At 52.1% G+C, this 25241-nt stretch overlaps 2 protein-coding genes across 2 annotated transcripts in view; one reads left to right on the top strand and one right to left on the bottom strand.

Annotated features, from left to right (window-relative positions):
- Positions 1-25241, bottom strand: part of LOC140904589 (uncharacterized) — a 203606-nt gene that overhangs the window by 68641 nt on the left and 109724 nt on the right. The window lies entirely within an intron of this gene.
- On the top strand, positions 750-1628 carry LOC140904594 (uncharacterized). The gene is made up of 2 exons (XM_073327025.1): positions 750-1347; positions 1432-1628. The coding sequence occupies exons 1-2, from the start codon at positions 750-752 to the stop codon at positions 1626-1628; spliced, it is 795 nt and encodes a 264-aa protein (XP_073183126.1).

The following is a 25241-nucleotide window of genomic DNA, read 5'->3' as shown; positions in this document are numbered from 1 at the left end:
TTGTTTTCTTTGCCTTGAGCAGGGTTTCCAGTTTCCAGAACTGATGTGATCTCGCAGCTGGAACGAGGGGAGGAGTCGTGCGTCCCAGACCTTCATGACTCTAAGAAAAAAGTGCTCCCGAGAGCTGCCTGCGTAGGTGAGGCATTGGTTAAACCAACGCCAAAACTGTCGGTGAATACAGGAAACATTTGGGATGCCCTACAAAGACCTTGTGAGCTCTCCAAGTTCAGGATTGTTCCCTGCAGATGTAGAATCGTTAGGCAGAGGTCACTCATGGCTTCCCACCTATCCTGACTGAGAACTGGCAGCAGGTCCCTCCCCAATCTCGCTGTCCCCTGAGATTTCTTCTGAGATACGGACCCAGAACTGATCCCTTCCTTTCTCTCCTCTGGGGAAGGTTTAAGGGAAAATCAGCTCCTGATAGGTTTGATCTGTCCTGTACACATTTTGGTTCCTTCATCCCTTTTCCCATTCTTCTCTCTGAGATTTCCTTTCTCTCTGGCGCAGGCAGAGACTTACGTCTGGATTCTCTCGGTCTCCCGTCAGGTGTTGGGATGGTGAGTGAAAACGAGGAGGAGCCCCAGCAGGAAGATGCTGAGCGAGTAGAAGCCCATGGGATGTTGTCAGGAAGGTCCAAAGGGAATGATTCTGGGAGCTGTGCACGCCCAGAAAAAACAAAAGCCTGTGAGAGTCAGCAGAGGCCAGAGGAAAACTTCGGTAGCCAGTCAGACCTTATTACACGTGAGAGAATGAACTTGGAAGGAACACGCTACACATGCCTCGAGTGTGGGAAAAGCTTCAAAGGGAGCTTGGACCTTCTCACACATCAGAGAATCCACACGGGTGAGAAACCTTACGGATGCTGTGTGTGTGGGAAATGCTTCAAGCAGAGCTCGCATCTCATTGCACATAAGAGAATCCACACGGGTGAGAAACCTTATGGATGCCCTGAGTGTGGGAAACACTTCAAGCAGAGCTCACACCTTATTACACATCGGAAAATCCACACGGGTGAGAAACCTTACGGATGCCCTGAGTGTGGGAAACACTTCAAGCGGAGCTCACACCTTATTACACATCGGAATATCCACACGGGTGAGAAACCTTATGGATGCCCTGAGTGTGGGAAGCACTTCATTGACAGTTCATCCCTCCTCTCACATCAGCGAATCCACACAGGGGAGAGGCCCTACACATGCTCTGAGTGCGGGAAAAGCTTTAATCGGAGCTCTGTACTGACCACACATAGAAGAATCCACACAGGTGAGAAGCCTTATGGATGCTCTGAGTGTGGGAAACGCTTCAATCGGAGCTCATACCTTATCATACATCGGCGAATCCATACGGGTGAGAAACCGTATGGATGCCGTGAGTGTGGCAAACACTTCAATCAAAGCTCAGCCCTTACCACACATCAGAGAATCCACACAGGAGAGAGGCCCTACACGTGCTCTGAGTGCGGGAAAAGCTTCAATCAGAGCTCTACCCTAATCACACATCAGAGAACGCACACAGGAGAGACCCCCTACATGTGCTCTGAGTGTGGGAAACGCTTCAATCAGCGCTCAACCCTTATTAGACATCAGAAAATCCACATAGGAGTGATCTCTAACAAATGCCTTGACTAGGGCTGGCCAAAGGTTTTTTTTTTTAAGAAAAAAATCACATTTGCAAATTCCCACTTAGTGATCTGTGCCCCATCTTCACTGTGGTTACTCAGCTCCCCCAGATGAGTTGCCTGCTTCTGCTTTTTGCAGCTCACCCTTCTTTGGGGTCAGTCCTGTGATGTTTTCTATCAACTCCTTTCCTTTTGGGTCAAAGGAGCGTGTGTCCCTCCAGCCAGGAATGTTCATCATCCAGGTGGGGGAGAGAGGTTTGTTCCCAACAAGCTACACTGAGGCAAAAACTACCCGTGCCATACATCCATTAGGACTGTACATGGCGTTGGCTGCTCAAGTTAGTCATCTTGGTGTTAAAAGACAATTACAGTTGTCGTGCAGATGCAGCCGAGGTGCAGTGGTTGGCATTAGCTTTCCCCTTGACCTGACCTAAACTCCATCACTTTTCCTAGTCTAAACAAACCCTGAGCATCACAGCTATACTGTTCCCCCATTTAAAAACAATTGTTAGTCATCAAGTTCCCCCACCAGGAACATATTGTTTCATTCCCAGTTGTCACAGTTCATCAGAGCGCTGTTGCTTCAGGTTTTCCTGAAGGCAGATATTTTTACTACCGTTTTCCTCCCTTAAAATATATTGAAGTATAACAAAGAGCAGGAATAGGGAAGGGAGAGGGAAAAATGTCTTTTCCCCTCTGTAACAACAGAAGAACATAGGGTAAATCAGAGGGATTCTCCATCACCATCTCTATCCCCCTGTTCTTCAAGTGGTAAGGTCAATATTTCCCAAAGGGGCTGGGAAGAGGATTCTCTAGTAAATGATTTGGAACTAAGCAAAAGACCCATTCATTTGCCTCCCAAAGCAGTTGTGGCCCATGCCCTGCAGGAGGTTGCTCCTGAAGATCTTCCCTTCCTAATCAGGTGCATGTTGCCTCTTATTTGGGAAATGCAATCCCTTCCTAGGTAGAGATGGGAAAAATGGAAGTGACATTTCTGTTCAGCTCACTCCTGGGAGATGCTGTAAATGTGTAGGAAATGACATCCATGAGGAATGTGATAGAGCTGCAGAAAGACACCCATTTTGAGTAGATACCTGACATTTGGTGTCTTAGAGGGATTCTAAGGCGCACCTGAATTTAGTCCCTTATTTAAATCTGTTGCACCAGATTAAAGAAACAAAAGGGCATATTTGGGGGAGTTCTACCTCAGTATCGCTACTGGTATGTCGTGTGGTTGGTGAAGAATTCTACGCCAGAGCCGTGTAAAATTGCTACAACTAAGGTCAAAGATTTGACAAGAACTCAGGTAGAAATGAGAGGTTTTAGTGGTTGATTTTCACCCCAGAGATGGATGCTATGGTGACCTGTGGCCAAGGTAAACTGTTTTTAGAATTGCTCACACTTCTAAAGGATGCCATGATGAAACTGGGAACAACTGTCTTTTACCATTTGGATCCCAAGTTTCCTGAAGCACAGAGAGAAACAGCTGATTCCTTCAGAGCCATGCCATGCCTATGGGTCCCAAACTGGCTGCCTTGCTGGACAAGATGCACTTCTGTGTTGGTTAAATGATGGTAGCCAATGAGGGAATGTAACAGATTCCAAGTTCAGACTGCAGGATACATGAATGCTGAGTCCAGAGTCTGTGGTTTGGTCTCTTAGTTTTGCTCTTGAGTCTAATGCATGTGTCTCACTTTTCCACCTCCTGCTACTCTGAAAGATTAGAAAGTGTGAAAGTAGAGCACAGGTGGTTTTTCTCATGATGCAGCCTTCCCCCGTAGTGTGAGACCCCTTCCACCCACACTTCTGGGAGAAGACCCAGGGAGAAATGAACCCTCAGAAATGGAAGGCTCCTAGGTTATGGTCGAATGTGACTTCACACAGAGCTCACTGGGTGAAAATGGGAATTAAGAGAAAACTGCCCTAAAGGTTTATAGTTTGTAATCTTTGAAGAAATTGTTACCAGCAACAAGGAAATTGCACACGAAGTTTATTAGTGTAAGGTAAGAGGCTGATTCTGTGATCACTTTCAGTGTTACAGTATAATTCAGGTTTTCTTCTAGCCCCCTCCTACAAAATAGCAAATGGTGGCTAATCCTGCAATAAAAACCTGACTCCAAAGGAATCAGGTTTGGGGGAAAATGTGAGAGAAATAGCATGTACGAGAATAGAGACCCAGTATAGACTGGAATGATTTCTGTTTCAAATGGAATTTATTTGGTAAATTTTAAAATAAATCTTCTGTTGGGAGGAAAACTACTTGAGAGAAGATGTGGAACCTTTTCCCCAGTGAGAGGGAAAGAGCCAGAGAGTTCCCCAGGGCTCTTGTTCGCAAAGCAAAGATGTCACATTAGGCAGGAGATGTCAAGATCTACAATGGTGATGGGCGAGTGATGGGAGCTTTTCTGGGTGGTTGTTGTTTGGTTGTTTTTTTTCATGTAATTTTTGTTTTGTTTTTGCAACTAGTTCTTTTTATAGCTGCTGAGCCCCCTTGTCCTTTTGAGCACAGCTCTTTAACCCTCAGGCCTGGCTCTGGAAACCTCAGAACCGGCTTTGCGGTTTTTTTTTTCATGTTTGCTATCTTTGGAGTTCGCACATCCACACGACATGCGGTTCACAGCAACGGATACTTTGAGAAACCTGCTGGGTGAAGCAGGCCTTTTCCAAACTGACATTGGCCCAAATTCTGCCTCAATTCAGCTGGATTGGGACACGTCTGTGTCAAAGGAGTGGTTCACACCTGATTTGCCCAGAGACCTCAGAGGAGGGGTAGTTAGATATAGGATAAGTAGGAATCGACAACAATTAAGTTAAATATAAAGGTGAAAGACCCTCACCTTGCAGGTCAACAAGCCTGTTCTGTTCTTTCCATCCAATGCATCTGGCACTGGTCGCTCTCAGGTAGCACACTGGGCTTGACGGACCATTGGTCTGACCCAGTCTATGACCTGTCGTGCGTTCTTATGGAAGTCCTCTGCGGGCTTGTCTACACGGGCAAGTTTCTGCACAGGAAAGCAGCTTTCTGCGGTGTAACTCCCGAGGTGCGCACTCAGATTTCGTGATGCATGATAGGAAGGGGCCATGACAGGGACACACTGCCGTGCGGGGTCAAAATGAAGGAGCTGTGACATGCCTACCACAAGGTGCAGGAGGCAAACTGCTGCTCCATATTGGGGGCTAACTAACCCCAGCATCACGGCAAGAATCTACCTAGCAGCTGGAGAAAAAATATGAATGAGAGTCAAAGACACCTCCACGTGGCGTGTCTCTTCCCCAATCTCAACACCTGGAAGATTGTCTGGAAGACTCAGAATTTGAACTGCAGAGATTGGTCTCAGGCTGAGAGGGAATTCAGTCTGTGTATTAAGAACTCAACATGGCCTGGAGCAAGCAGTGAGTGAGAAAAGCTGTTTGATCCAATTCTTGCTTAGTATATTCAAATTAGAGTTTAGACTGGGAGTCTGTTTTCATTTGTTATGTAACCACTTTTGACCTCTGTAACCAATACTTATACTCAGTTAAAATCTAACTTTCTGGAGTTAATAAACTTATTTTACTATTTTATACTTACTCCTGAGTTTGTCCAAAGTGCTTGGGAAAGTTGCTCACATGACAAAGGCTGGTGCATGTCCCCTTTATTTTTGATGAAGTGGCGAACTAATTAATGAGCTTACACTTTTCAAGAGAAGGACTGAGACGATCGCATTCTGACCTTTTACTGACACTTCTTTAATAACTAAAAAAAAAGAACAGGAGGACTTGTGGCACCTTAGAGGCTAACTGATTTATTTGAGCACTGTCCAGTTTTGGGCCCCACACTTCAAGAAGGATGTGGATAAATTGGAGAGAGTCCAGCAAAGGGCAACAAAAATGATTAGGGGACTGGAACACATGAGTTATGAGGAGAGGCTGAGGGAACTGGGATTGTTTAGTCTACGGAAGAGAAGAATGAAGGGGGATTTGATAGCTGCTTTTAACTACCTGAAAGGTGGATCCAAAGAGGATGGATCTAGACTATTCTCAGTGATAGCAGATGACAGGACAAGGAGGAATGGTCTCAAGTTGCAGTGGGGGAGATTTAGGTTGGATATTAGGAAAAACCTTTTCACTAGGAGGGTGGTGAAACACTGGAATGCATTACCTAGGGAAGTGGTGGAATCCCCTTTCTTAGAAGTTTCTAAGGACAGGCTTGACAAAGCCCTGGCTGGGATGATTTAGTTGGGGTTGGTCCTGCTTTGGGCAGGGGGTAGGACTAGATTCCTCCTGAGGACCCTTCCAACCCTGATCTTCTATGATTCGATGACCCTCCTCCAGGAGTGACAGAGCCTGGCATGTGCTGGAAGAAGCGGGGAGCTCTGGTGCCCACGGACCTGTCCTGGCATTTTTCTCAGCAGCAAAGAAATCAATTCTCCCTGCCCCTGAGCAACCCACCCACAGCTAATGGCAGCATTGGTGGGGGGTCCCAAGCTTTGCACCAACGTCCACATTTCAGACCTTCCTCTCATGGCACTTTCCATGTGAATTAGGACAAGCAAGCTGGGGAAGCTCCATGGGGTAATAGAAACCAGGGCTGCAGGGAAGGTTTGAACTCACAACCCCAGCAATATTGCCCTTTGCACTAACCACTTGCACCCCTGCAGGGGCTCCTTGGACAGTGCTGGGAAGTCGGCCGTGATCCGTCTCTGTGGTTCGCACCTTTGCCTGGCAATTGAAAGGCTGCCGGTTCAAACCTCACTCAAGCTGTGGCTTTCCAGCAATGAGACTCCAGTCCATTTTAACAGGAAGAAAATCTCCTCTATTCTGGTTTAGCCCCATTTGACTCCTTCTGCCCGTCTTCTTCCTCCCCCATCGGTCCCTTTCCTTCCCCATTGGGGCCATGCAGAGGGGAGCCCCAGTCAGTCTCTGGCACCGAGAGGCTGTATCCCATAAGGGGAGGGAGGGGTCGCTGTAAAGCATTGATAATGGGTGGGGGAGGGGTGTGCGTGGTTAGGGGGAGAAAGTCTGGAGAACTAACAGTGGGGCCCAGAGAGATTCCCCCACAGACTGGGGAGATCCCCTGCTGCCCACCATCACCCAGCTCTGGGAAGAACAACTTGGGATTGCTTGGGGAACCCACCTTTAAAAACACAAGTGTTCCATGCTAGTTACATTTGAATAAGACCAAAGCCGCCTCAAACCCAGTGTCACAGTCACTGGGACGACTTTGTCCTGACATTTTACCGGCCGCAGCCACAAAGCGAGTCAAATTACGGCTCCCGTTCGGCGTCAAGGCTCACAGACGAACCCAGAGGCTTTTCCTTCCTCAGGTTCTGCCGTCATTTCAGTGCTGGCCTGTTCCGAGATTCATCGTTGTGCAAAGCAGCGTCAGGCCCTGAAACTGGACGAGCCCAGAGCAGAGGCTACCTTCATTTAACCCTCCAAAAACCAACCCGCCGAAACGTGGATTAGCACCCATGCTCCTCCAGCCGCAGGGGAGGCGCCTCATCTGGGCCCCTGGTGCCCATGCTCGAGCAACATAAGACCACGGGGGCCTGGCTCCACCCAAGTCTGGGGGCCGGTGTCTCCCCCAGCCCCACCTGCTGCCCCCGGGCAATTTAAAAGGGCCCGGAAACCCCCACCGCCATCACCGGCAGCACAAGGGGGCTAAGGCGGCTTCCTGCCCACCCTCGCTCCGTGTAACCCTTCTGCCCGTCAGAGTTGGCAGCAACAAGGACCGGGTTCAATATCTAGGGGATCCATTCCAATAACACAATGCAAACCGGCTCGAGCCCCCACCCAGTGACCTGGGACAAATATGTACCACCCCCGCTGGGCACCTCCCAGAGGCAATCCTTCCCCTCTCGCAAGCACCTAGTCTGAGTGTAGCAAAAAGCCTTTTAATAACAGAGAGAAACAATGTGGCATTATGTTGGGGAAACACCACCAACAGGATTCATAACACAACTCACGAGCAAAAAAAAAACCCACCCCAAGCAAATTGGGGCATGCCCTTTCCCTTTGGTTCTTGAGTCCAGCAACCCCAAATCACCCAAAATCCCAAAAGTCCAATGACCCAAAAGTCTCTGTCCCTGGTCAGGGCAGCCCCAAAATTCAAAAGTTTATCTGCAGAGCTTTACCTCCCAACCTGGGTGGAGATGGGGGCGGGGGTAAAAGGCACCTTACATGATCTGAAGCTGACCGCCCCACAGCCCCATAGGCCTCCGCTCCACCAGCCGTCTCACAAACTTCTCCACAATAAATCTTCAGGCTCCCCCACTACTGAACACAACGCTCAGTGATTTCGGCTCTTACTCAGTTCAGCTCTTTGGTGAAGTCAGTTTGTAGTAGGGGAGCCTCAGTGCTAGAACACCATTAGCCCGAAATGAGCTTCGCAGCCTGTAACTAGAGTCCTAACGGAATCAAAATTAGCTCTGAGATTTCACAGTGGAGAGAAAAGAAAGAGCAATTAGCACGTAAGGCCCTCACCAAGGGACCCATGGCACCAAGTATTAATACTTGTCCCCACCCTCTCTCAATTCACAGCGTTTTGGAACCCATGACCCTTGCCTAGCGAGTGCTACTTAGTTGATGGTGAGTCCCTCCATCATAACAAAAGGCCAAGTACAGTTCCCAGCACAGTTCCCATAATCAGGGTAATAACAATTTATTCTTCCTGCCCCAATAACAGAGACACTGGGGATCCCACAGCAGCCAAAGTGAGCATTTGGGCAGCTATGGCCTCGTTCTAGGCGGGGTGGGTGTGCCGATGCAAATGAGATCGGCCCCTGAAGTTCTTTTCCACAACTTGCCAGACCTCACCACCAGATGTCAGGGTGAGGCTCACCCTGACACTGCTTACACTCCGTGTGGCCTGCCAGTCTCGGAAGCGGCTGGCGCCTCCCTGCAGCCCCGGGGGTGGGGGGATCTCCACACGCTGCCCCCGCCCCGAGGGCCGACTCTGCCATCTGTGGCAATGGGAGCTGCTGGGGTGGTGTCCGTGGGCAGCGATGGGCAGAGACCCCCCACCTAGGAGCTGCTGCCAGAGGGGGGTGTGGGTCGCTTTTGGGAGATCCCTGAGGTAAGAGCTGCACCCTCATTCTCTCCCGCACCCCAAGCCCCAGCCCAGCCCCCAGCCCCCTGTACCCAAACTCCCTCCCAGAGTCCACCCCCTGCACTCCCTCCTCCACCCTACCCCCATGCCCCAGCCCAGAGCCCACACCCCACACCCAAACTCCCTCCCAGAGCCTGCGCCCGCACCCCCTCCTGCACCCCAACCCCCAACCCCAACCCAGATCCCGCACCCGAACTTCCTCCCACAGGCCTCCCCCCACACCTGCTCTCGCACCCCAACCCTCTTCCCCAGTCCAGAGCCCACCCCTTGCACCCAACTCCCTCCCAGAGCCCGACCTGCACCCTCTCCTGCACCCCAACCCCCTCCCCCAGCCCAGAGCCCACACCTGAACTCCCTCCCAGAACCTGGCCACCCCACCCATTCCTGCACCCAATGCCCTGCCCCAGCCAAGACCCCACACCTGCACCCAAACTGCCTCCCAGAGCCTGTACCCCTCACCCCCTCCCACACCCTAACCCCCTGCCCCAGCCCAGAGCCCACACCACACATCCAATTCCCTCCCAGAGCCTGCCCCCACACCTGCTCCTGCACCCCAACCCCCTGCCCCAGCCCAGACCCCGCACCCTTCATTCCCTCCTGCACCCCAACACCCTGCCGCAACCCACAGCCCACACCCAAACTCCCTCCCAGAGCCCAACCCCTTTCCCTCTCCCTCCCATACCCAAACTCCCAGAGCCTTAGGCAGATGTGGGGAGAGGTGGACGGGGAGGCAGGACTTGGTCCCATTCTGGAAACCACCAAAAATTGTAGAAACCTGCCGCCCCTGTCCAGCCCAACCTTCTGCGGGTGCCCCTCAGGCCCCACCCGTGCAGGGTTTGAAGCTTGCATTGCTTAAATTCCAGGACGCTGGGGGACTTCAGCTCCCCTTTGTCCAGCGGGAACCTTCAGCCCACTCCCAACCAGATTCTTGTCCATGGCATGACTGTCGGGGGGCTGGGCCCCTCTTTGTCTTTTCTCTCTGGGACAGGCCAGGGTACCTAGAACTGGGGTATCTGAGCACCCAGGACCTTCTATGGAGATGCCCTTCCCCTTCCCCTTCCCCTTCTGTGGTCCCATCTGTCATTGACTCCAGCCTGTTTTCTATCCATCATCAGCACCATCCCAAGCCAGCTGCACCCGCCTCAAAAAGACAGTGTCCCCTGATGGGTGTAAATCATAGAATCATAGAATATCCTCATTTACACATTTCTTTGGCAGTCATGACAGGAGACAAAGGGTTTCTATTCCCAACTTGAAGGCAAGGAGTGCATTAGGGGCAACTCCAAGGGAAAGACTATTGATGGAGATCTCAATCTAAATTCTACACGAGTTTTGTTATCTTCCCTTTTGGTTCTATCCCTGGAAATTCCCCCCGACTAGTCTGCTGAAAGATAAAATCATCTAAATCTGCCTCCAAAGAACCTGACCGGCTGAAGCAGGAGGAGACCTGAGAGATGGCCACTTTCAAATCAAAAGGGAACGCTGAGACCTGCCTGTTGTCACACCCGCCCCCACCCGTCCCCAGGAGAAGGAGGCGCCGACCTGTCGTGTGCGATCTAATGAGCAGGGAAAGAATCTGGGAATTACCTTCTGTAAAAACTCATCCTTTTGTTCCTCAAACACCTGTGGAAATAGCTGATTCAAGAAGTTGTTGACAGAGGGATGGTCCGCGTCTCTCAGCAGCTCCTTGGGTCACCAGCCGTTGTCAACCAAGCCAGTTGGCAGACTGACGGCAGGGCAAGAATGCTGACGCTCTTTGCTGTTGGCCTCCGTGATATCACAATCAACTTGTGCGTAAACACACACAGACCCCACCCAGAGAGACACACCCCCACTGAGCAACTCCCCACACTCCCTCCCAGCACTTTCTGCCCACCCCAGAACAGCTGTTTCATGGAATTGAGGATGCTCCGGGAGGGTCGGTTCGGGGCGGGGACATGGCACACTTGGGGCACTGCCTGGGACTCTTCTCTCCTCAGTGCAGGGCTCAGCACTTGTCCTTGCTGAACCTCATCAGATTTCTTTTGGCCCAATCCTCTAATTGGTCTGGGTCACTCTGAACCCTATCCCGACCCTCCAGCATATCTCCCTCTTCCCCCAGCTTAGTGTCATCTGCGAACTTGCTGAGGGTGCAATCCATCCCATCCTCCAGATCATGCACAAAGATGGTGAAGTAAACCGGCCCCCAGAGTGACCCGTGGGGAAGCGGGGGAGGGGGTGGAGGAGAGGAGGCAGACGGTGAGTGGCAGGGACCCCACAGAGGGGGGTGCAGTGGAGGAGAGGGGGAAATCATCCAGGCAGCGGTGGGCAGTGTCGGCTGGGAGAAGGGGCGAGGCAGATACAGGAAGAGATGGAGCACAGGCGGGGCACTGGGGCCCAGGCACCTGGGGTCTGGTCATCGTTGGCACCAGGAGAGGAGAGAGACAGAGACAGAATGTGTGTGTTGGCCAACGTACTGGAGGAGAGACAGAGAAAAACATGGTAGGATAGCAAGCAACTCACCTCCTGGAAAAAGAAAAGGAGTACTTGTGGCACCTTAGAGAGTAACCAATTTATTTGAGCATGAGCTCCTGGAGTCATCTGTGATGAAGCGGGACTTCATGTTTCCTCTGAATCGTGTGGGGGTGCCTCAGTTTCCCGTATGCAGTTCTTAAGGATCTAGGGGGTGGGGTAAGGGTGTATGATCGTTGCAGAGCTCTGGAGGGCAGGTGTGTGCAGGGGTCTGGACACAGAGAATGGCCGACACCCTCTTTCCTGGCACCTGATGCCCTGGGCCCTTCCCCCCTGCGAGGTGAGAGCTAAAGGGTTGGAGAACAAAGGAATCGGGTGCCCTCCTGGCCGGGGACAGGGACAAAGCCCAGAGGAGGAGGGGCTGGGGGGAGTTTCAGTTGGGGGCTGGCTGGAGACATGGAGTGAAGGGCAGACGGGGTTGTCTGGCTCACTGCCCCCCCCCCCAAAATGGACCCGGCTGAGGGGTCCTGTTCTCTGCACCTACAAGCTCTGTGTTAGACCATGTCCCTGTGGTCTAATAAACCTCTGTTTTCCTGGCTGGCTGAGAGTCCCGTCTGACTGCGGAGTTGGGGGGCAGGACCCTCTGCCCCCCCCAGGACCCCACCTGGGCGGACTGGCTGTGGGAAGCGCAGGGAGGGGCAGAGGAGGCTGAAGGCTCCGAGGTCAGAGCCAGGAAGGTGGAGCCGGGGGAGCTGTGTGTCCTGCAGACAGGCTGCTCCCCGAGAGGAGACTTCCCCAGAGTCCTGCCTGGCTTCCTGGGGAGCAGTCCCAGAGCATCGCCCGGGGACCCCGGGACATCCTCCTCCTCGATGAAACCTTCTGCCGTGTGACGTGTTGTGTGTGTCGTGTTGCGTGTGTCATGTGACGTGTTGTGTGTGTGACTTATGTGTTGTTTTGTGTGTGTGAGATGTGTTTATGTGTGCGTGTTGTGGTCCGTGTTGAGTGTGTGTGTGTGCCATGTTGTATACCGTGTTGTGTGCATGTGACGGTGTGTGCCGTTTTGTGTGCATGTTGTGTGTGTCGGTGTCATGTGTTGTGTGAGATTTTTGTGTCTCGTGTTGTGTGCCGTTTTGTGTGTCGTGTGTCGGTATCGTGTGTCGTGTTGTGTGTGGGTGTGTGATATTTTGTGTGCGAAGTTTTGTGCATCGTGTTGTGTGTGTGTGTCACGTGTGCCGTTTTGTGTGTCATGTGAGGTGTTGTGTGTCATATTGTGTGTGTGTGTCGGTGTCGTGTGTGATTTATTTGTCACGTTGTCTGCTGTTTTGTGCGTCATCAAGTGTGTGTGTGTGTGTATGTGTCGGTGTCGTGTGTTGTGTGTGATTTTTGTGTGTCTTGTTGTGTGCTGTTTTGTGTGTCAGTTTATTTGTGTGTCATGTTGTTTGTGTCTTTCGGTGTCCTGTGTTGTGTGTGTGTGAGAGTGTTCTCTCTGTGTGTGTCGGTGTCATGTTGTGTGTGTGTGTGTCAGTGTTGTCTGTCGTGTTTTCTGTGTGTTGTCTTGGGTGGCCCCTCAGGGTACTGCACAAACCATTTCCATCGTGGAGAAACAGTGACACCAGGTGGCCAATCCAGATAATGTACAAACCATTTCCCTCACAGAGCAACAGTGACACCGGGTGGCTAATCCAGGTATTGCACAAAGCATTTCCCTAATGGAGCAACAGTGACACTCGGTGGCCACTCTGGGTAATGCACAAATAATTTCCTTAACGGAGCAACAGTGACACTGGGTGGCCAGTCAGTGTAATGCACAAATCATTTCCCTCCTGGCCCAACAGTGACACCGGGTGGCCACTTGGAGTAATGCAGAAAGCATTTCCTCACGGAGCAATGGGGACACTGCGTGGCCAATTCAGGTATTGCACAAATCATTTCCCTCCTGGACCAAAAGTGACAGTGGGTGGCTAAACCAGGTATTGCACAAAGCATTTCCCTCATGGAGCAACAGTGACACCGGGCGGCCCCTTGGAGTAACACACAAATCATTTCCTCCCGGAGCACCCGTTGCACAAACTGAGTTTAATAATAATAATAAACAAAAAATAGTTTCACTAGAAAAGGCAGATTTTCAGTGATTAGAAGGGATAGCAAACAGAAGAAGGCAGATTACTAAGCAAATACAAATACACACACATACTAAGCCTAAGATCTTAAAGAGACTGGATTCAAGAAGTCATTTCCCATCCTAAATGTCTTTTGGCAACTTGAAGAGTTTCTGTACCTTAGACTTCCCGTTGTTTCTCTTTACAGACTAGACTCCTGTCTTAGTCTGGACTTCCCCCTTCTCATTCCCTTTGTCTCTTCAGGTACTTTCTGCAGCCTTTCTACTGCCCTGCATGATTTTCCTCCGCTCCGACGTCTCCATGGCTCCCGAGACCTCACCTGTGGGAATGCACACCTACCCGTGTCCTACCAAGGGAGACGGCACCAGGAGAGCAGAGGGGAGAGAGCGAGTTGGCGAACACATGAGAAGACGGCGAGTGCGGATGAGGAACTGGCAGCGCCAGTCTTGTGTGTCGTGTGACGTGTCAGTGTCGTGTCGTGGGCGTGTGAGACATCACGTGTGTCAGTGTGTTTGCCGTCTCGCTGTGTGTGAGTCGTCGTGAGTCGGCGGGTGGGTGTGGGTGGGTGTGTGTGTGGGCGTGAGTTGTGTGTGGTGTGTGTCTTTCGGCATGGGCGTATGTTGTGTTGTGTTGTGTTTTGTGTGTGGGGGGCGTGTCGTGTGGTGTGTTGTGTGTTGTGCATGTGTCGTGTGTGTGGGCGTGTGTTCTGCGTGCGTTGTGTGGGCGTGTGTGGGTGTGTGTTGTGTGGGCGTGTCATGTGTGGGCCTATGTGAGAGAAGTTGTGTGTGTGTGTGAGACGTCATGTTTGTGTGTGTGTGTGAGACGTCGTGTGTCTTGTGTGTGTGTGTCAGTCGTTGTCTGTGTCGTGTGTTTGTCAGTTTCATGTGTGTCAGTATTGTGTGTCGGCGTGTGTGTGTGTGTCGGCATGTGTGCGACATTATGTGTCGTGTGTTTGTGTGTGGACGTGTGTGAGAGCCGTCGTGTGCCTTGCATGTGTGTTGGCGTGTGTGAGAGACGTGTCTCTGTGTGTCAGACGTTGTGTGTCGTGTGTGTGTGAGACGTGGTTGTGTGTGTGTTGTCTTGAGTGTTTTGTTCAGTGTGTGATGTGTTGTGTGTGATTTGTGTGTGTGTGACGGGTTGTGTGTCGTGTTGTGCGCGCGTGCGACGTCTCCCATGATCACGCAGTTTCCATGAGTATTTACTTCATTAAAAACATTAAAGAGGGCTCGATCCATATCCACATGAGATCCCGGCGGCCTCTAGCAGACTCCAAGCACTATCCCAGGGGAGGCTCGAGTCGTTTGCTTCCCCAATGTCATTTTTGCCCAGACGGACTCTGTCTTCTCCATTCCATCGCTGATTTCTTTACATTCGACCTCCTCATTGATAGACAATCCTACTCCACCACCTTGACCTTTATTTCGGTCTTTCCTAAACAGCACATACCCTTCAACACCCGTAGTCCAGTCATGACGACTATTCCACCCTGTTTCTGTTCTCCCGAGAATATCTGGTTTCACTTCCTGCACCAGTACCTCTAGTTCCTCCATTTTGTTACCTAGGCTCCTCGCATTGGTGTACAAACATCTTCATTTTTGCTGTTTGGCCTCGCTCACGTTCTTTACCCAATGAGGCACGGTCATTCCACAGCCAGCAGAACCTACTAGACTGGTGTCCACACTGCCCTTCCTCCTTATAGCCATTCCCCTACCCACGGCTGTATCCTTTCTTAATTTCTTTTCTTCCCTCTCAAGGCTAAAATCCGGCATGGAGATTACCTGGACATTCCCCAACCAATCATCTCCCCCAGATTCCTAGATTAAAGCTCCCTGAATCAGTTGTGCCAGCCTCCATCCTAGAAGTCCGTTTCCTTCCCTACTCAGATGAAGTCCATCCCGAGAGAACTGTCCTCTGTCCAGGAATGCCTCCCAGTGGCCATTCATCCCAAAGCCCTCCTTCTAGCACCACTGCCTGAGCCATCTGTTGATAGTCATAATCTTGTCACGCCTTTGTTGACCTGCTCCAGGAATAGGCAAAATCCCACCACAGATCACCTGAGCCTCGATTTCCTTTAGCGTCTTCCCCAGCCAAGCACAGTCTCCCTTAATCCTTTCCAGCGAGAATCTAGCTGTATCATTTGTTCCCACATGAAGGATAATTAGGGGATTCTTTCCCGTTCCCTTTAGGATCCTTTTCAACCTCAGATCTACATCCCGTATCTTAGCACCTGGAAGACAGCACACCCTTCTATTCTCTGGATCAGCTCTGGTTACAGGCCTGTCTAGTCTTCTCAGTAAAGAGTCCCCGATCACGTAGCCCTGCCTTTCCCTGGTGACAATGCTATTCTCCAGTCTATCCCCTGTTCCCTCTGGCTGCAAGTTCTTTCCATTCCTATTCTCCCTTGTAATCCTCTTCAACCCATCCTGTATCCTCCTGCGGCTCATATTTGGTGTAGTCTCCATTGACTCTTCCCCTTTTCCTATAGGACTAGCCACTCTTCTCTTCCTCCTTGCCCCTCCACCTTCAGTGACTACCTGCTGAGCCCCTTCTTCATTTTCCAACTCTCAAAAACTATTCCTGAACTCTATTTCTCCTTCACTAGCCCGTCTTTTCCTCTGCCTGGTTTTTTTTTAGTCACATGCTTTCACTGACCACTTTCCTCACCCAGCAGTCTCCCCTCAGAATTCCTCAGTCCTGCTTCCATCTGCAAGTCTGAGCTTTTCCCTTCAGATACCTCATGTCTTTGCTCCATCATCTGCTCAAACCCCTTTCTAAACTCAACCAGACTTTCCACCTGCATCTCCAAACCTCAGATCTTCTCCTCCATCAGCTCGAGCAGACGGCATTTCATGCAGACAAAACTCTTACCAGGTCCCCCCTCCAGGATCATGGACATGCGGCAGCTTCCACAGCCAGTCATCTCCATTGTGTCTTCCACGACATGAGTCACTCCCACCGCTGCCTCTGTGTCTGTCATCGCCTTCCCACCTAAATCCTGTTCACCTGGGAAACACCCAAATCCCACCCCCCACAGGAACAACAAACCCCAAACAAGCACCACAAGACAAACTCCCCCTCAGACTCCCCTGTTTACAGCCCTGTTTGCTGGCTCCTGTTCCACGGCCTGACTGGCTGGCTCCCTTCATAGGACCCCGAGTCAGAGAAGCCCTGGCCCCGAATCAGGGCTCAGTTTCTCCCCCAGCACAAAGCCCCCACAAGCCTCGACACGTACACATAATCCCAATACACAACCAAATGCCAACACCTTCTCCCCCACACCATTCACAGCTGTTGGTGGGTCTTGGGGAAACCCTGGTGCACCAGCGGGGGCGGGTGTCTGACGGGGTGGTTGGGGTGGAGGGGGGCGGGGAGGGGGCCCAGCTGGGAGGTGGAGGGGTCTGTGTGGTGGGAGCTGTGGGAGGGTAGGGGATGGATTGGTGCTGTGGGAGGAGGAGAGGGGGGTTGTGGACAGGTGGCAATTGGGTTGTAGGGATGGGGACTGGGTCTGGGAGGGATGTGGGGGAGGGAGAGGCTATAGGGGACCTGGATTGGGGACTTGGGTCAATGGCATGGCTGCGGCTGTTGGGTTGGGTTGGGAGGGGCAGCACCATGGCAGCTCCCAGGGGGACACAGCATGGCTATGGGGGTCTGTAGGGAGGGGAGGGGTCTGTGGGGTGGGGTGTCTCAGCTGGGTGGGGTGGCTGTGACATGTGGGGAGCGGGGGGGGCAGAAGAGGGGCCGGGGGCTCTGAGCCGTTCTGGAGAGCCCCCGGCCGCGTCCCTGCCGTTCCCCCCCCGCAGCCTCCGCTCCCAGCGCCGCCGGCCCATGCTCCGGGCAGCGGGGCAACGAGCCTGGCCGACCCCGGGGCTCTCTGCAGTGCGGCCCGGCGGCTGGTCCTGGGGCTCCAGGCTGCGCGGTCAGGGGGCAGGGAGCAAGGGAGGGGTGGGGTAGAGGGCAGGGGAGTTCGGGGGGGGTCAGGGGCTGGGGGGTGGATGGGGTCGGGGTGGTGAGAGGGCGGGGAACAGGGGGTTGAATGGCAGCAGGAGGTCCCGGGGCGGTCAGGGAGAAGGGCTGGTTGGATGGGGCAGAAGGTCCGGGTGGCAGACAGGAAGGAGGGGGGGTTGGATGGAGTGGTGGGGGGCTGTTAGGGGAGGGGGATCTGGAGCCCCTCAGAGAACAGAAGGGTTGGATGGGGCCGGAGGCCCAGGGCGGCCATCCGGGGGCGAGAAGCGGGGGTCAGATGGGGGCGGGGGCCGGGCCATGTCTTGCTCTTTGAGGAGGCCCAGCCTCCCCTAACTGTCCCTCTGTACAATTTCTGAAACCCGATCCGGCATCTGGCTAAAGTTTGCCTGCCCCTGGCTTAGGGCCTGATTCATGCAAAGACCCATTGGGAGTGTGTGAACATTGCCCCATTTCTGAAACTGGAAACAACCCCCTGCACAGGGCTGGGAAAACAGAGCAGAGCACTGGAGCCTGAACCCCCTCGTGAGAGACTGCGATGAAATCCTCTCAGGCCTGGGCATCCTGACAGCAGGAGTATCTGGTTGTGTCGACTCTCTCCTCCGGCCTTGTGCGACCAGCACCCCTAGCCAATGCCTGAGATGACGGGGCGTCCAGCATTTCCAGGTTTATGGATCTTGGGTAGCAGATAGAAGACCCCTGGTTGGGGTTCCAGGGGCGGGTCTGTGCAGATTTGTTCTTGTGCTTTTTCAGGGAGTTTCTTGAGCAGATGGTGCAGTTTCTCTTGGTCACCCTGAGTGGGATCAGAGGGGAATGGGCTGGAGAATGTGGAGTTGGAGAGCTGCCGAGGTGTTGTGTTCTGCACGGCTGAGGTTATGGACCAAGTGATGCTGCTTTTCGACCACTTCAGCCCGTGCTTGTCGGCTGAAGCACTCGAGTTGAGGTCCAGTCTGCTGTTTCGACCTTCAGGCAGAATCCTTCTTTTTGTCGTGTTGGTCGGAAGGTCTCTGTGGATTAGTGTGTTGTTCAGAGGTGTGTTGGAAATATTCCTTCTGTCGGAGATGTGGAAAGTCGGATTCCAGGTCACCGCAGAACTGTATCATGTTGTTGGGGGTGGAGGGGCATAAGGAGAGGGCACACAAGACACCCACTTCCTGGACACTACAGTGTTAATAAGCAATGGTCACATAAACACCACCCTATCCTGGACCGCTATACTTCCCATTATGCCTCTAGCTTTCATCCAGACCACATCACACTATCCATTGTCTACAGCCAAGCTCTAAGATACAACCGCATTTGCTCCAATCCCTCAGACAGTGACAAACATCTCCAGGAGCTCTATCAAGCATTCTTCATACTACAATCCCCACCTGCTGAAAGGAAGAATACCCAGAAGTCACCTACTCCAGGACAGGCCCAACAAAGAAAGGAACCGAACGCCACCAGCCGTCACCTTCAGCCCCCAACTAAAAGATCTCCAGGGCAGGATCAAGGATCTACAATCTATTCTGAAGGACGATCCCTCAATCTCACAGATCTTGGGAGACAGGCTGGTCCTCGCTGACAGACAGCCCCCCAACCTGAAGCAAATACTCACCAGCAACCACACAACAAAAACACTAACCCAGGAACCTATCCTTGCAACAAACCCATTGCCAACCCTGTCCACATATCTAGTCTAGGGACCCATCCTCGGACCTAATCACATCAGCCACACCATCAAATGTGCCCAGATACATTTGTTAGTCTCTAAGGTGCCAGAACTACTCCTCGTTTTGTTTTTGTTTTTTGCTGCTGCAGACTAACACGGCTCCCCCTCTGAACTAAATGATTGCATCTCTCCCCAAAATTGACCTAGAAGCACAAAGAACACCCTGGAGGCCAGGCCTCTAAACGTTAGGAAACATCAGAGTTAAGGTGACGTGTACATACTTCGCGCAGTGCTGTTGTGCATGTGTGTTATGATACAGACTCACAAGTGTGGCCGTGGGGTCAATTCCCTGCCCCCCACAGCATCAATTTCCTCCAGACTCCCAAGGGAAGTGGTGCTTCCTCCATCCCTTGATGAGATGCCTTTCTGGAGTCTGCTTTCGTCCAAAACTCGCTACTGCGCCATGCAGGAGGCCTGTGATGTGTAGGGGGCCAGATGAGATGATCTAAGAGTCTCTTCTGGCCTTCACATCTCCAAATCTCTGCAAAATCGAGTGTGGCACATTGAGCATCCTCTGATGGTTCCACGGGTGGCCTGCGTGAACCCTTGCACGACCACTGAGTGTGTGGGGGTGACCCAGGGGGAGCAGGTCAAACACTCACAGGAGCCGGCTCGGGGCAGGACTTGAGCCCTGCAGGGCAGGGGTGGGGGTGGCCGTGACATCACAAGGGCCTTTTGCAGCACTCAGCTGATTGGTGAAAGGAGGTTGGGAGGCGGTGACGTCACAGAGAGTCCACGACAACGGCCAGGGAGGACAGGCTGCAGGGCAGGGGGATCTCAGAGACCCCCGGGGCTTTGCTGCAGGGAGTCTCCTTCTGGAGGTGTCTCCTTGAGGACTGAGAGAGAATTCAGGGTCTCGTATGTGAGCGCGAGGTGGAGCCTCTCTGGAGTTTTCTCCTTTCCCACTGCTCACTGAGCGAGAAGACAGACGTCCCTGTGGAGAACGGAAGAGCCCCAGAGAGGTTTGGTACCGAGGCAGCCTGATCCACCCGGTACTGGCCAAATTCTGGGCACGGAAAACAGTAGATTAAGGTGGGACAATTTTCCCCCAGCTTGGCCTTTCTGCCTTCGAGTCTTTGGGGTTTGACTTTTTTGGTTTCCCTTTTCCTGCTTCCCTCCCTCCACTGGCGAGGAGGGAGCTGCTTTGTAGCCCTCATGGTGGGAGGCCTCCCAAAGAGATGGGACAGGAAGCGTGCTCTGAGAGTGATCCTCACCGGTGACCTGAGCCATCCCTGGGCCATCTGGGGAACCCTCAGCCACCGCCAGAGTCTCCACGCTGATTGGCTGAGCAGGGGGTCTCGTGGCAGGGAGGAGACTCAGGACTTTGTTGTTCTCCTTTAAGGCCCAGCAAATAAGCCAGAACCAATCATCTGCTTGGTGAATTGTTCTCCTTCTCGCTGCTGATTGTCTCTGAGCCGTTCCTGGTTCTCGCTGGTGTTCTCCTGCTTCTAAAACACTTGCTGAAGAATCAGTGTGAATGGTTGTTGGTCTGTAGCTCATTGCAGGTCCCTTTATTTTGATCATTCAGTGTGTGAAACTCCAGACTGATGGTTCGTTTGAAAGTCAGGACACCCGGGTCCTATTCCCAACTCTATCCCGACAGATTATGTGATGGAAGACAAGGCCCTTCGCCTTTCTCAGCCTTTGTTTCTCCCTCTGTCAGTTGGGGAGAACAATCTTCTCACACCTGCCTCCCGGAGGCTGGGGAGCTGTGGGGACCTGTTTGAGAGTGTCACTCAGAGCAGTGTATCTTCCTTTTTGGACGTGACAACCTTTTTGGTCAAGATCCTTGATTATTCGGGGACCTATCCCGGAAGACCCAAAGTATATGGGACATAAGACTTGTCTGGAAGGGCGCATAGGGCTAAATTGTTTTTGGCCATAGCAGGTGCCTTGTCGCAAGAATGACGTCCATCCCCCTTCCAAACAAGCCCCAAATGAGCTGTTACCAGAATTGCCCTTTACCTTGGGGTACGCCCATTTGTTAGGATTCCTCTTCTGGTGGGGGGAGATTCTGCAATTCTGTCAATGTGCTGCTTTTGTCACTTGTGTTTCCCCATGTAGCGCTACTCCTTCCTTCTGCAAGTTCCCTCCCAATGGAGCTACTGTGCAGGACCTCGGTTCCACAGGGCTGGGGTCTTCCAGCCCCCAAATGTGATGAACATGAACAGACACACAGGCACACACACATGAAGTTAGCATGTCAGAGAGGACTGGGTCATCAGCACTCGCAAGCTGACCCCTGATGTGTCCCGGGACTCAGTGGGCTGGATCGAACAGCAATTTAAAGCTGGTCCCCTCATATGTCCTTGGACTCAGCGGGCTGGGCTGAGCAACACCTTAATCTGCCACCCTCCTCTGCCCCCAGGTTCAGCACCTCTCTCTCCCCACCTTCACCCCACAACCATTCTGCTCGTAACCCACTTGCTGAGCAAACCCCCGAGGATTTTTGGGGCTGCAGGGATCTTTAGCTTGGGTACAAGGAGCATTGCTGCAGAGTGAATGGAGAAGCCAAAAACACCCATGGAGGTGGGGTGGGGGGCTAGCAAACTATAACTGATCACAGGAGGCAGGGTCAGGAGGCTATTCCTAGAGAGAGACAGAGGCACAGAAAGAGACAGATGGATCTCAGCACTCCTTGAAGCTGGAATCGATCAGGGTTCCCAGGTGGCCTTGGTAGCTGAGGGACCGGAGCGCTGGAGCCAGGCAGATCCCCCAGCACAATCAGTCAGGAAAAGCGAATGAGGAGGACTTGTGGCACCTTAGAGACGAACCAATTTATCTGAGCATAAGCTTTCATGGGCTAAAGCCCACTTCATCAGATGCATGCAGGGGAAATACAGCAGGAAGATATAGATATAGCGATACAGAGAAGACGAGAAAGTGGGGGTTGCCATAGCAACTCTTAACGAGACCAATCGATGAAGGTGGGTTGTTAGCAGCAGGAGAAACAAAATTTTGTTGTGATAATCAGGCTAATCTGGGGGGACTAAAACTGCAGGGCAGAGAGAGCAGTGAGTGTTGGGGGGTCCCGATCCAGTCCCCCAGCTTCTAGCCGCCCACCCCCTTAAGGCTGCCATTGCTGGGAGCCCCCTCCATCTGCAACTTCAACTTGTAAAGATTGTAGATAAAACCTGTACAGCTGTGTGCCTTTGGGCAAAAACTTACACACAGGTACATGAAATCCATGCAAAGGAACCACAGTGGGTAAAACCAGGGAACAAAAGCCTGAGCAGCCAAACCCAGCCAGCTGTTGCTCCCACGAAGAGGGAACTGTTCCAAGATCTCGTCCTTCACATTTCTCATCGGAACTACCAGGGGCCGACTGAAAAGTGTGAAAATATTTTTTCAGAGAAAAAACATCCACAACTTGATTCCATTTTATTGACAGCATCATTATTCGTACTCGCCTGGCTTGCCTTCTCTGGCAGAAGAGAGGCAGACAGACGCGGATGAGGACCACCAGCTGTGCCCCCACAAGACTGGGCTCTGGGCCAATCCTCCAGATATCTGAGACCCACATCCTTCCCCAGATCAACCGCCTGCAAAGTGGACCAGACCCACATCCCTCCCCAGAGTGACCATCCGTGACCTGGACAGCGCCCCCAGCTCAGCCAGGAAGGAGAACTCTGGAAACTTTCTTTGGCTTTTCATCTCCCTGTTCTTCCCCTCATTGTTGGGGGCTGAAAATACCTGGCCGTGGGAAGCGAAGAGGCAGGCCCTGGATTCTACCTCTCGGGAGCCCACAGCTCACCCCCAGAGGGTCGCCGACGGTCTGGTGAGACGCTACAAGGGCCATTTGCAAGTGCTTCAATTTTCCAGCTCGATTTGGCTGTTGGTTTCTGGCCCAAAATGCGGAGGCCTGACAGCGTCAGCACTGGGCAAATGTGGCTCGTTGCTGGAAGAGTCTGATTCTCCCGTCGTCTTCTCCCTTCCGAGGGCTCCTCCGCGTCTCTCAGCAGCCCCTGGGGTCCCCAGCCGCTGTCCCCCCAGCCCGGTGGCAGACTGACGGCAGGGCAAGAAAGCGGACGCCGAACCCTCTTTGCTGTTGGCCTCCGGGACATCGCAATCAGCTTGTGCAGAAACACACACAGACCCCACCCGGAGCACATCGCACGTCACACATCACACACACAAAACATTGCACGTCACACACATGCAACACGCCTCACGTTGCATGTTGCATGTTGTACGTCGCACACGCAAACAGAAGACATCGCACCTCACACTTCACATGTGCGTGTCTTCTTGTTTGCCGTGTTGAGTGTGTGTGTGATGTTGTGTTTCTGGTGTCATGTGACATGGTGTGTGTGTGTGTGTGTGTGTGAGATGTGTGTTGGGTGTGTCGTGTTGTGTGTCATGTTGTGTGTTTGTGTGTGTGACGTGTGGTGTGTTTGTGGTGTCATGTGACATGGGGTGTGTGTGTATGTATAAGATGTGTTTTGCATAGTCTTGGGTGTGTCGTGTTGTGTGTCATGTTGTATGTGTTTGTGCCTATCTGTGTGATGTGTCATGTGTCGTGTTGTGTGTTTGTGTGTGTGTGACGTGTGGTGTGTTTGTGGTGTCATGTGGCGTGTGGGGATGTGTGTGTGACATGCTGTATGTCATGTTGTGTGTGTTTGTGTTTGTGTGACGTGTTGTGTGTTGTGTTGTGTATGTGTGAGGTGTTGTGTTTCATGTTGTGCATGTGTGAGACCTGTTTGTGTGTGTGATGTTTTGTGTTTGTGACACATTGTGTGTTTGTGCGATGTGCGACGTGTTGTGTGTGCGATGTGCGACGTGCAATATGTTGTGTGTGCGACATGCAACGTTTTTGTGTGTGACGTGCGAAACGCGACGTGTTGTGTGTTCGAAGTGTGGCGTGCAATGTGCGATGTGTGCCGTGATGAGTGTGCGTGTGACGTGTTGTGTGTCTGACATTCGACGCGTTGTGTGTGTGACGTGCGATGCGCGATGCGTTGTGTGTGCAGGTGTGATGTGCAACATGTGACGTGCGATGTGCAAAGTGTTTGTGCAAGTGCGGGGTGAAATGTGTTGTGTGTGTCCGTACGATGTGCAATGTGCGATCTGTTGTATGTGTGACTTGTTGTGTGTTACATGTTGTGCTGTGTGTGTCATATTGTGCGTGTCTGTGTGAGATGGGTTCTGTGTCTTCTTGTGTGTGTGTGAGAGAGGTGTTTGTGTGTGTCATGTTGTGTGTCACGTGTGTTTGTGTGTGACGTCTTTCTGTGTGTGTGTCGTGCGACTTGCATGCATGCGATGTGTTGTGTGTATCCGTGCAACGTACAACAGGTTGTGAGGGACATGCAATTTGTTTCTGTGTGTCGTGTTGTGTGTGTGTCATGTTGTGTTATGTGTGTGTGTGAGATGGGTTGTGTGTCGTGTTGTGTGTGTGAAATGTTTTCGTGTGTGTTTGTGTCATGTTGTGTGTGTCATGTTATGTGTGTTTGTGTGATGGGTTGTGTGTTGTGTGTGAGTTGTGTGTTATCTAGAGTGTTGTATGGATTGTGTGTGCTTGTGTGTTTGTGATGACATGTGACGTGGTATGTGGGTGTGGGTGTGTGAGACATGTTTTGTGTAGTGTTGTGTGTGTGTGACACACTGTGTGTGTGTCTTTGTGGTGTGGTGTGTGGCCATTTTCTGTATTGTGTTCAGTGTGTGTATGGTGTTGTGTGTGTGGTGTCATGCTTTGTGTGAAGTGTGTGTCGTCTTGTGTGTGTTTGTGTGTGAGACGAGTTGTGTGACGTGTTGTGTGTATGTGACGTGTTGTGTGTCACATTCTGTGTGTGTTGTGTGTTGTCTAGAGTGTTGTGTTGTGTGTGTGTGTCTGTGTGAATGTCTGTGATGTGTTGTCTGTTAGGGTGTGTGCCTGTGTTATGTTGTGTGCCGTTTTGTGTGTTGTGCTGTGTATGTGACGTGTTGTGTGTCGTGTTGTGTGTGTTTGTGTATGTGTGACATGTGTGTAGTTTTTTCTGTCTGTGTGATGTGGTGTGTGTCGTGTTTTGTGTTTGTGAGTGTAAGGTGCTGTGCGAGCGACACGCAACGTGTTGTGTGTGTCCGTGCTATGTGCCATGTGCATCGTGCGACAGGCGACGCGTTGTGTGTGTGTGGGTGCGACGTGCAATGTTTTGTGTGTGTGCGTGCCACAGGCAGCATGCTGTGCGTGTGACGTGCGACGTGTGTGTGAGACGTGCTACACGTGACGTGTTGTGTGTGCGGCGTACAATGTGTTGTGTCTGTGTGTGCGACACACACCACATCACACACAACACGTCTCATGACACCACA

The sequence above is a fragment of the Lepidochelys kempii genome, unplaced genomic scaffold (genome assembly GCF_965140265.1).
Source record: "Lepidochelys kempii isolate rLepKem1 unplaced genomic scaffold, rLepKem1.hap2 scaffold_37, whole genome shotgun sequence".
In the NCBI taxonomy this organism is placed as follows: domain Eukaryota; kingdom Metazoa; phylum Chordata; order Testudines; family Cheloniidae; genus Lepidochelys; species Lepidochelys kempii.
This window is presented reverse-complemented; position numbering and strand designations above follow the sequence as displayed.